Genomic DNA, 12042 nt, shown 5'->3' on the forward strand with positions numbered 1-12042 from the left:
AGAGATCAGCCATGGTGCAGAGCGCCTGGAAATATACACAGCTCTACTTTCATGCTTTTAGCAGAACCTCAGTTAGTGATTTACTACTATGTATGAGTGTGAGTGTGAGTGTGTGTGTGTGTGTGTGTGTGTGTGTGTGTGTGGTGTTCTGCTTAGACCAAAGGCCACAGTGAAAGTCTTAGTTGATTGCAGTGCCCTGGTGATTGTAACAAAGAACAGTGTGGTACTAAAAACTAACTTGAAAGAGGAGAGTGGAGTGGAAGGGATGAGGTTCGGAGGGAGAGGGTGTTAGGAAAAGTCAAATGGCAAGGAGTGAAGGCGGAACCACCTGAAGATCATGTTCACAAGACTGTTACACTCGCCCAGGCAAGAGCAGCTTGGTGCCAATAACTGCCAACCGGTGCAAATGGAGGTGAGAAGTGGAAGCAAGAACTGCGGAAGATGTTAACTGGGTGCCGTGGTGCCTTCGTGGATGCAGCCACTGTGGCTCCTAGAAGTCTGAAGATGTGTTCTTCTGATAGCTTGGATGTTTCCCTGTGACGTTTATGGTTCTGAATGTGAAGGGGAGAAAGCAAGAGGCTGAGGAGAAAGGGGGAGGGAGCTCGGGATCGCCACTGTTGAATGCCTCGACGGTTTGCATCAACAGCTCTGTATGACTGATGCATTCTTGGCAGGTATTCCTTAGGGACCAACTGTGTGCCAGTCATTGTGTTAAAAGTTCAGGTATTGGTAAATTAAGCCCGAAGACTTATTACCATCTAGAGCAGTGGTTCTCCACCTTCCTAATGCTGTGACACTTTAGTACAGTTCCTCATAAAATTATTTTGTTGCTATTTCATAACTGTAATTTTTGCTACTGTTATGAATCATATTATAAGTATTATATTATGAAGGATAATGCATAATATAATGCTGGATATCTGATATGCGACTCCTGTGGAAAATTTACTCTGTCTCATAAGGTCATAGACAGCAGTCGACAGCTCCTGGTCTAGACTGTTTCCTGAGTTTTTGTTTGTTAGCATGTCTTGTTTTTGTTTTGAGGTTAGGGCATTTATTCCACTCACTGTCTCTGGTGCTAGGAGAAATCAGTCATCTGACTTGGCACTTGGTCTTTTATTTTTCTGGATGTGAATTTATAATCTTCCTGTCTTCTTCCACTAGTGATGGAATTATAAGCATGAGCTACCACTCCAGACTAAAATTTTGAGACTAATTATTGAAAATAAATTTAAACAGGGCTCAATAGTCCACCATGGCTTTAAATTCACCATCCTTCTGGCTCAGTCTCTGGAGTGTTAAGGTTACGTAGTGGGTGCCACTATGCCCAGCAAGGCACTTTTATAATTCTCATTTTCAAGTTGCCTTAAAAAGAATACACACACACACACACACACACACACACACGCACGCACACACACACACACACGCATGTTATGGTATCTTAAATGTGAAGAAATACCATGACCACAGCAACTCTCTTAACAAGGAAGACCATTTAACTAGAATGACTTCTATTTTCAGAGGTTTAGTCATTATCATCCTGGTGTGGTATGGTGACATGCAGGTAGACCTGGTGCTGGAGAAGCAGCTGAGAATCCAACTTAGAAGTTCTGCTAGAAGGCAACAGGAAGTGGTCTGAGACACTGAGAAGTATCTTGAGTGTATATGTAACCTCAAAGCCCGCCTCCACAGTTAACACACTTCCTTTAACAAGGCCATATCTGTTCCAACAAAGCCACACCTCCTAATGCTGCTACTCCCTTTGAGTGCTGTTTTCTTTCAAACCATCATGCATGGCTTCTTGTTTTGTGGGAGTCCTGTGTGTACGAACATGTGGGTCTCTGGCTCTCTCTATATTTCTTGTTCTCTTTTTCTTCTGATTGTTTGTTTGTTTTGTCCTATTCTGTTTCTATTTCTTTATCTTATTTATTATTAGTATTTTATCATCATTTTGATGTCTTTTTTCTCGTGTGAGAGATGGAAAGGTTATGGATTCAGATGGGGATCTCTGAGGTGTTGGGGAAGAGGAGACAATAGCAAGAATATATTGTATGAGAAAAATGCATTTTCAATAAAGGAAAAATAGAATAATAAAGAAATGGAGGAGTAAGAAAGCATTAAAAAAGAATAACAATAGAAAACATCCCTAAAGGTAAGAGGCTTCCTTGTCTCAGTTCACAACAAAAACTGAAAAAATATGTTCAGGGAACAGCTACAAATTATTTGCCTGACAGTTACAAGAGATCTGTTGCCCTACAGTGGGTCAGATGATGCTGATTTTGTGGAACAGAATGAAACAAAATATTGTCATTAAGCCAGTTTGAGTTTCCTTGTGGGAATCACTCAAAAGTGAAAAGGACACCCGAGGAGCCAGCTTTGGGACTCTTGGTCAAATAAGGGTTAGTTAAGGAGGTGGGCATACTAGTAGAAATACAGAGGATGGAAAACTAAGTGTGACAGAGAAGGTATTCTGAACAAAGTCCTGTTGCCAAGCACTCTGGAAAAGAGCCAGAAGCCACTATTGGTCACTGTCGGCAACTCAATCCTAAACAAAATGTGAGTGAGTACCAAGAAAGCTTCAGGGGGATTTCTTGAAGTAACTATAACTGTATTGAAAGTAGATTCCTGTTAAAATGATGTGAGGCCTATTTTTCCCATAATATAGAGAAATGAAATAAGGAACCCAAAAAACAAAATGAGCAATTTTTCATTACTCTGACAGTATTTTTCCCTTGCCACCATTGAAAGTGGAAGCATTCTGGAAAATACACAGAATGTGTTTGAGTTTTGAAAAGTCTATAAAGAGAGCAATTTCTACAAAATATTTAGGTTTTTCCCCAAAGGGATCGAAATAGAAAAGACAGGACAAGACTTAATGGAAGCATAAATAGATAGATAGGTGGATGGATGGATAGATAGATAGATAGATAGATAGATAGATAGATGGATAGATGGATAGATGGATAGATGGATAGATGGATAGATGGATAGATGGATAGATGGATAGATGGATAGATGGATAGATGGATAGATGATGGATAGATGGATAGATGGATAGATGGATAGATAGATATTGGAGATAGATAGATAGATAGATAGATAGATAGATAGATAGATGGATGGATGGATGGATGGATGGATGGATGGGTGGGTGGATGGATGGATAGGTGGATAGATAGATATTAGATAGAGATAGATAGATAGATGATGGATGGATAGATAGATAGATAAATAGATAGATAGATAGATAGATAGATCCCACTGAAGAAGGTAACAAACAGATAACAAGTATTACCAAGTATCTGTCATGTGCTAGAATCTTTGGATTTCTTGTGTTCGTTTTATAGCAGGTCTCTTGTAGAACAGCGGTGTGTAGCCAAGGCTGCTTGAGAATCAGAACATGCACTACTGCACACACAGTCTCCCTGCTATTGCTCATTAAAATGTCTTGTAATTTCATTTTTCTTTTCTACCCTTCGTCTTTTGCCATAGTCACAACACAGCACAGGTCACTGTAGATGTTTGAGACCATCTAATGCATTACAGCAATATCCCACAAGTGTCAGTGTTATTAGAACACAAATGTTTTCATCGAGGGGATTATATATTCTGCTCATGGTAGGCAACACAATTGCTAAATAGCTGTGCAGGAGTAAGGAGGGAGTCAGAGGAGGGAATGAATGAATTTTAGGTTCTTTTTCTTTTTCCCTAGACACTCTGAGTCATCTAGAGATCATCACGTTGTAACACAGAATGTTGTTCAAACTCAGATTGTATCCTTCTTGAAAAGATCGATAGTAGGATGATTATCTCATGCTGATACTAAGAAGCTGTGCACAAGTTCAAAGACCTGAGCTGATAAAATAGAGTTGCTGTGTTTTATCTGGCGACTTGATAGTTGTCAGTCGTTTTCAGGAAAACATGGTCTCGGTGCTGCAGATTTATGGTTCTGTTGTTTTGAGGAGCCTCACCAGTTAGCACAAAGAACTAAGTGCTTGTTTTGGCAAGGATGGGGGGGCGCTGTGGGACCTTACTGGGGCAGCAGAGGGGAGGGGCCTCTGCCAAGTCTGTCGCTTTCATAACCCAGGCAATATGGTCTGCAAAAGCAGAGGAAATCCACTAAATCCACTAGGCAACCTTTGATTGTTGAGGTAAACCAACTATCTAAGCTTGCATCTTGATGCTATTATTATAAACTTCTCAAGACTACTGTACACTTTTCCATGGGCATCTGTGAGCTGAGCCTTGTGTTGAAAGCAGTTGAGCTTGGCCATTATATGAGTCATACTTTTCTTTTAAAAATGTTTTTCTTGCCGGGCGAGGGTGGCGCACGCCTTTAATCCCAGCACTCGGGAGGCAGAGGCAGGCGGATCTCTGTGAGTTCGAGACCAGCCTAGTCTACAGAGCTAGTGCCAGGACAGGCTCCAAAGCCACAGAGAAACCCTGTCTCGAAAAAAAAAAATGTTTTTCTTTCAGTCTTATAGAAACAAGGATGTCACTATGCACGAATTGTGACTCTAGTCCTGGGAAGCTGTAATTCTCATAAGGCTTTTACCATACGTGGTTAAAAGCATGGTGGGAAATGCATAAGAAAATGATAGTTTCTTACTGTAAAGCAGCAGAAGACTATGCACACTCCCGGAAAGACGTTAAGCTGTGTGTGTGATGTAAACTTTATGTGTAAGCATGTAAAATACATGGATGTAGGTAATGGACACTTGAGTCATCAAAGAGAATATAAACCAATTGTTTTCCTAGTTCTAAATTTGCCATGGATTTTTTTTTTCAGTTTTGGTGGTGAAAAAATTCATAAAACTTCATTTGATAGTGAAAAATGTAAAATCCAATCAATAACTCCATAGCCTCAAAATGACTTGTCTAACTGTATAGAAGTTAAATGAAACATGTGGGCTTCGGGTCTCATTAATTATACTTAGTGTGATGTTTGTAATTTGCAAGTCCTTTATAATAATTTTTAATATAATTACTCAAAATTTAAAAAAAAATCATAGAAAACTATAAATGACACTATAAGAAAGATTTGAGGAATCATGCTTATGGGATAATGAGTTAATTCTATTGCTTAGCAAACAATTAGTTTGGCTTTTGTTTCTCAATTCCAAGAGCTGCTAAACCTCTAATCATGGGTACATTAATTAATCTCTACAGGTCAAATTTAACTTTTTATAAAGTAATGGTCCATCATTTCTAACTAATGTGGGAATTAAGTTATCTACAAACTATGTGGCTTGTGGTAAGCACTGACTCATTGCTTACAGGCCTTTGGCTAAGACCAAGTGCAGTGAGCACTGACTCAGACTGTGGTTATCAGCAATCCTTCTGTTTCATTCAAATCGGTAAGAGCAGCATTGCTTCAAAAAGTACAGAATCAAAGTGCCGAGATGTCATTGTAATTTAGAATCCATGATTTCATACTTGAATATATGTAAAAAAAAAGTTCACGACAGCTATCCTCTTCTCCATGAACATGGACCTCTACCTGACCAAGGATAATGACGCCCCCTCTTTATCTCAAGACCATCTGTTAGTGTCTTTACTTCTTTGCTCTGGTACGTCTCATGAAGGCAGTCATGTGCAGGTTATCTGCCTTCCCCACCAACGAAACTGTAAGCTGTTCGAAGGTGGCTAAAGTTTATAATAATCCATTTATCCTGAGAAAAATCCTAATATATAATATAACAACCTGCTGAAATTAAGAGTTATTGGTGAATACAAATGTATTATTGTTTTATGTGAAATCTGCATTTATAGGAATTCTACCTCTTTCCTCTCTTCCTCTTTCTATATCTGATCTCTCTCTCTCTCTCTCTCTCTCTCTCTCTGTGTGTGTGAAATACATATGTGGTATCTACTTTTATATCTCAAGAAACATTCAATCTACCTTTATATCTCAAAAATGATTATTAAAGTTTGAATGAAATTCAATGGAAAAACATCATTGTCTCAGTATTTACAATGACAGAGTAGGATTGAGTGCAGACAAGAGGGGAGGAAAAACTGTGATTGGTAAAAGAAAGCAAAAGAGCATGGTTTATGGGTCTCAGACCAACGGGAACCCTGACTTTGCAGGTAGAAGACATGAAGGCATTTCCACAAAGAGCCTGACCTCTAAAGATGGTTACACTTTCCCAGGAGAACCTGAGGAGAAGGGTTCTTTAAGACTGCTGGATATGGTTGTAAAGGCATGTTCAGAAGCCAAAAAATGATCTCTTCCTTAGAATTGTGCAATAGCACACAGCATCCTCTCAGGAACCATGAGTAAATGAGAAGAGAGTAACCCATGCCATAGGCCATTTCATTCGGTGATTATTTACTATCTGTAGAACGTTACATTCTGGGCTCTAAATAAACCCAGTTATGCCTGTCCTCTACACAGTGGGCATGAAATACCAAAGAGGACCAGATGGACAGGGATGGCAATAGTATTCAACCCATCAGTAGCTTCTTTTAAGGGTATACAATTGACCCCCCCCCCAGATTGGTAGATTAATTGTAGTGTTTCCAACAGTGCTAGGAAGAAAACTGACAGCAAGTACGAACTTTAGAATAATTCAAAGGAAGGTGCTGGTCGGGCCCTCAGACATTTTGTGAATGCCTGATGCAAGTCGTTTGTGGAAGCACACACTCTTCCTACGCTACAGATGAAGAGGACGGACTCTCCCCGCTAATTTATTATTAACTTCTATATTTTTTCTGAATGAGATGTTCTGATATTGGAGAATAATGGGGAGTTAGAATGTAGTATTTGAGCAGTTTTGCTAGGAACTTAAAATAACATATCCATTGCTGTAATTCTTAAGCTTTCATATTGATAATCTTGTGTTCCTCTAATGGATTTATTGGGAATAGTTTCCAAAAGTTTTATTACATGGTTGGAGTTAAAATAATCATAATTGTGCTCCCTTATAATACCAGTCATGAGATCATAGTGGAATATTAATGCATATTTTAAAAATACAACACAGGGGAGTCCATTCAGAGTTGTCTTAAATCACATAGTGTACTTTCAACCGTCTATGCCAAACGCAAACTTGCTGAAGTTACTGCTACGTTAATGTTAAAATGAAAAGCAAACCAGGATGTGAAAGAAACCTAGAGAACAAACAGCTTAGGGACCGAAACTAATCTGTGCACATGTCCTTATATATTTTATTTCCTGCACAAGTTGTTTTAATGTTAGATCTCCCCCAACACACACACCTTCTTGTATTTATTATTAACTTCTATATTTTTGCTGAATTCTAAAAGTCTGAAGTTAGCTAATACTCCTAGAACTCAGACATGATGTGTTAACATTTAAGTCACAATTGCCTTATCCTTTGAATTGTGATCTGCTCTGCCTCTCTCACAGGAGTGGAAAGAGAGACCAAATTGATTGAGATCTTTGAAAAGTAACAGGCTGTCCCCAGCTGAGGGGACATGACATTGGCTGTATACCTGATGTGTATTTGCACATATGAGATACATGTATTAGGAAAGCTAATCAGTTTCATCAAGTTCTCACAGGATGCTGCCTTGTGGAGAGAGGACATTCCTAAGATGTCCCCACAACAGTGCATAGCCGTCTTCATGATGGCATGTCCAGCTGCAGATGTCAGCTGGTGGCATCCAGTTCCCAGAATTTCAGCCCTGTTATCCTGTAGGCCAAGACTTTTAGAGTGGCTCAGTTAGGATTTCCGTTGCAGTGAAGAGACACCATGACCACGGTCCATTATCATCATGGCGGGGATCATGGTTGGGCATAGGCAGACATGGTGATGGCTACATTTTGGCTTATAGGAAACAGGAAGTCAATTGACTGAGACACTGGGCAGTCAGTTTGCTGAGCTAGTAAGGAACTTCAGAGTCTACCACCACAGTGACACACTTCCTCCAACGAGGCCACACCCTCTCCCACAAAGCCACACCCCTTAAGAGTGCCACTCCCTATAAGCTTATGGGGCAATTACATTCAAACCACCCCAAGAGTAAAACAATTATGCATCCTTCCCAGTTACAGTCACATCTTACAAGGAACAGTTAGGTGGCAGGAAGACTTATTTTACAAGGATAATCCCTGAAGTGTCAATGACAGAGGTTACATAGATGACTTTGGCATTTGTCTATGAGAGCATCTATTCTAGTCTTCCACTGGTCCTGTTGGACTGGCTAGTTAAAAATGTGATTTATATGTGTAGTTCTATTATAGCACATAATACTTCAAAATCTGGAATGATCCGAAGTTGTCTTTAGTTTATTGGGGAGAACGGCTATATAACAACTAAGACACTGATGTATTTAAAGTATGGCTTCTTTGAAAATTGTTCTTGAGTAACACAATTGTTTTCTTCATTTCAGAACATGATGAGTGTGCCACAAATCAGCACAACTGTGATGAAAACGCTTTGTGCTTTAACACTGTCGGGGGGCACAACTGCGTCTGCAAGCCTGGCTACACTGGGAATGGAACCATATGCAAAGGTAGGGAGCATCTGTGGCCATTGCTCGGCACCGCATATAGAGCCAGCATCTCCCTTCTCTCGTCCCTCTGCCTCCCTCGTCTGTATTTCATGGACACTGAGTTGCTTGAGTACTCCTGAGTGTTGCTACATGTCCCATCACCTTCGTCTCAGCTCCTGCCACCTTCCTTGCTCACTCCAGCAGTTATAGAGCCAAGAAATTTGGCAGTGGTTTTGCTTTAATCTTCTGTGACAGCTACAGCAATTCGCATTGCTGACTTTCTCTACAAACTACACCCACAGCCAGTCCTGGGCATTTTGTTTGTTTGTTTGTTTGTAGTTTTGCTTTTTTTTAAACCACAAATTGCTCCATCTTTGAAGCCCTAAGCATCATCATTGTATTTTTTCTCCCCAATTACTTCCCCTTCTAAAGTGCTCATTCTGCTTCTTGAAGCCTTTATCTCTAGCTTCTTTGAATCTTTCTTTCCATCCGGTTTACCAGTATCCCAGCCTCAGGCGTTTGGTTTTAGGGTCCATGAAAGTACCATGATAGCGACTTTCTTGGAAGCACAACCTACTCACATGTAACCCTGCTGATTTCCCTTAAAATACCACCCCATTTCCTATGCATTCTCTCTTGAGTTTATGTCACTGTGGCATCAATATTAACTGTGCACACCGGGTCTGTGTGTGTTGTAGTTTCCTGTGTTAGCTTGTTTTTCATTGTCGGTTGACAGTTCCCCTAAATGTCCACCTCAGGCTTTAGTTTGTATCAGTGGACTTTCCAGCTGTAGTTCGCTGCTGTTTACTATTGCACATCCCTCCAAGCCATCTTCCCCAGGTGAGCTTCTACCCTTCTTCACGTGGGAAGCAAAGGGCTGTCTTTGAAGCTACCAGATCCCATAGGATAAAGTTAATATTTCTAAGTATCAATCAATTTGTATCATGTAGACCTCTGAGCCTCCAAAGATGCCCACCCCTTAAGTAGATGGTACCCTCCACTTTGACACTCAGTGGAGTAGACTTGCTATGGTAGAACGGTTGTGAGAAGAAAAGACCAAGTCAGTGCAGTGGTTCAGGAGCCGGTCATAAGGTCTGTCTGCAGTGCACTGTGGGTGGCCTTAATCTTCAACATAAAGAAGGTCTTCTTATTCTGGAGTCAAAATTGCACAAGCATTTGCTTGGGAAATAGACAAATAATATAACTAAACTCTTAGAATTTTCTTTACAACATCTGGTTTGGAGTTGAGCCCCCCATGCTTCCATGTCTTACTTCTGCTTGGTTCTGATTCATTTCTGATATGAAAACACAGATCATAAAGTATAAGTAACCCAGGAAATTATGAGCACATGTAGACACCAACAGACAGCATTTCTCCTTAGCAGGTGAATGCCATTCTCCCAGAAGGCGATGAGTGAGTGGTTCTTACTGTTGGGTCTTTCTAAGTCAGCAGGGCCAGCTTAAAACTTCAGGAAGGCTGAGGTCCTTCCCTGATGTTTCAATACTTTAGTCAACATGTAGATAGCCCAGAGTCTTAGGAGTCCATCATTTCCCATTTCCTCTTTTCATTCTCCAGTGATTTGTCTCATCTAGAATGACTATCACTTTTTATTGTTTTTATTGAGCTATATATTTTTTTCTGCTCCCGTCCCTCCCCCTCCCCTCTCCTTCACCCCTCTACCGTGGTCCTCATCCTCTTAATTTACTCAGGAGATCTTGTCCTTTTCAACTTTCCATGTAGATTAGATCCATGTATGTCTCTCTTAGAGTCCTCATTGTCGTCTAGGTTCTCTGGGATTGTGAATTGTAGGCTGGTTTTCTTTGCCTTATGTCTAAAAGCCACTTATGAGTGAGTATATGTGATATTTATCTTTCTGGGTCTGGGTTACCTCACTCAATATGATGTTTTCTAGATCCATCCATTTACCTGCAAATTTCAAGATGTCATTATTTTTTTCCTGCTGTGAAGTACTCCATTGTGCAAATGTACCACATTTTTCTTATCCACTTTTTGGTCGAGGGGCATTTAGGTTGTTTCCAGGTTCTGGCTATGGCAAACAATGCTGCTATGAACATAGTTGAGCACATGTCCTTGTGGTACATTGAACATCCTTTGGGAATTTACCCAAAAGTAGTATTGCTGGGTCTTGAGGAAGGTTGTTTTCTAATTTTCTGAGATATCACCATACTGATTTCCAAAGCAGCTGCACCAGCTTGCACTCCCACCAGCAATGCAGAAGTGTTCTCTTTACCCCACAGCCTCTCCAGCATAAGTTGCCATCAGTGTTTTTGATCTTGGCCATTCTTTCAGGTGTAAGATGGAATCTCAGAGTCAGCTATCACTTTCTAATGTTTGTTTTCAAGTGCGATTTTTCCAATGGAACACAATAAAAGCTGTAATGCATGTCACACTGTGAAAGGCGACTGTATTTTGCTATGTTTCAGGCAAGCTATTTCCTTACTGTTAGGAACTGTTCCCAAGCTCATATTGAGTTCCTCTCGTGTGTAGAAAACACTGTATCATGATAAAATTGTGGTATCTTTTATCATTTGGTGTCACATCTGCAAGGGAATCAGGAAAAGCTGGCCATAGAGATTACGGATTGGCGTACTTAGACCACAGTGACAGCCGTGTATCTGATACCGCTTGTCTGATTTACTCATGTGTCTGGATTATTGCAGCCTTCTGCAAAGACGGCTGTCGAAATGGAGGAGCCTGCATTGCTGCCAACGTGTGTGCGTGCCCACAAGGCTTCACTGGACCCAGCTGTGAGACCGGTAGGACTGTCATTTCATCTACAAAATAGATTTTCACCCTGATACGTGAAGTACCTCATGAGGAAAATAGTGCCTCGGGTTTCAAGTAGGTTCTCAAACCATGTCACTGTGAATAAGGAAGTTCAGGGAGGGGATGGAGAAACATGGGCGAAGCATGGTCTCTGGGCCATTCCTTGACGTCACTCTAAGGAGGTTTTGCAGCTGTTGTAACAAGGGACATATTGGGCTTTTTCAGGAAGATGTGTGGGATAACCCAGGATTTCACAACTTATTAATTCTTATTGCTCATTCAGAGCACATTTGTACTGGAAATTATGACTATATATGAAAGCAGAGAATTCAAGTTTATGGCTGTCTCTGATCTGAGGATTCACTACTGTCTGAATTTGCATTTGAGACATTAAAAAATGGCCTGGTTTTATTCATTAATATTTATTAGAAAATGTTTGAAACATTTATTCCTAAAATAATTAATTAAATTCACTCAAATTTATTGCTCCTGAAGGAAAAAGCCTAAAAACTTACTTTAAAGACCATGAGGTATGCATGCAGCCTATGACCACAAAAGAACAGGTCTGTCAGGTGGGAAGCATGTGTTAGCAGCAAAGCAGAAGCAACCCCGGCTGATATCACAGGAGTGGTCATTCGGTTGTTATTAGTTAAGGAGTCTAATGGCAGATGACCTCAGAAACTGCCTTTTCTCCAAAGAGAAACCTGTTGGTGGCAATGGCAATTAGAGGACACATTGCTTCTCATAAGTCTTCCTAGAGGGGTGGTCCTGTGTACTGTGCCTCTCTTGCA

At 40.5% G+C, this 12042-nt stretch overlaps 1 protein-coding gene across 1 annotated transcript in view; it reads left to right on the top strand.

Annotated features, from left to right (window-relative positions):
* The window catches only part of Nell2 (neural EGFL like 2), a 292336-nt gene that overhangs the window by 207894 nt on the left and 72400 nt on the right, over positions 1 to 12042 (top strand). Inside the window, exons 14-15 of the mRNA XM_050130946.1 lie at positions 8362 to 8484; positions 11146 to 11241. Of these exons, the coding sequence (XP_049986903.1) occupies positions 8362 to 8484; positions 11146 to 11241 (219 nt within the window). The remainder of the gene's footprint in view (positions 1 to 8361; positions 8485 to 11145; positions 11242 to 12042) is intronic.

Source organism: Alexandromys fortis, unplaced genomic scaffold, assembly GCF_014885135.2.
Source record: "Alexandromys fortis isolate MF-2015 unplaced genomic scaffold, M_Fortis_MF-2015_v1.1 scaffold_28, whole genome shotgun sequence".
Taxonomy (NCBI): domain Eukaryota; kingdom Metazoa; phylum Chordata; class Mammalia; order Rodentia; family Cricetidae; genus Alexandromys; species Alexandromys fortis.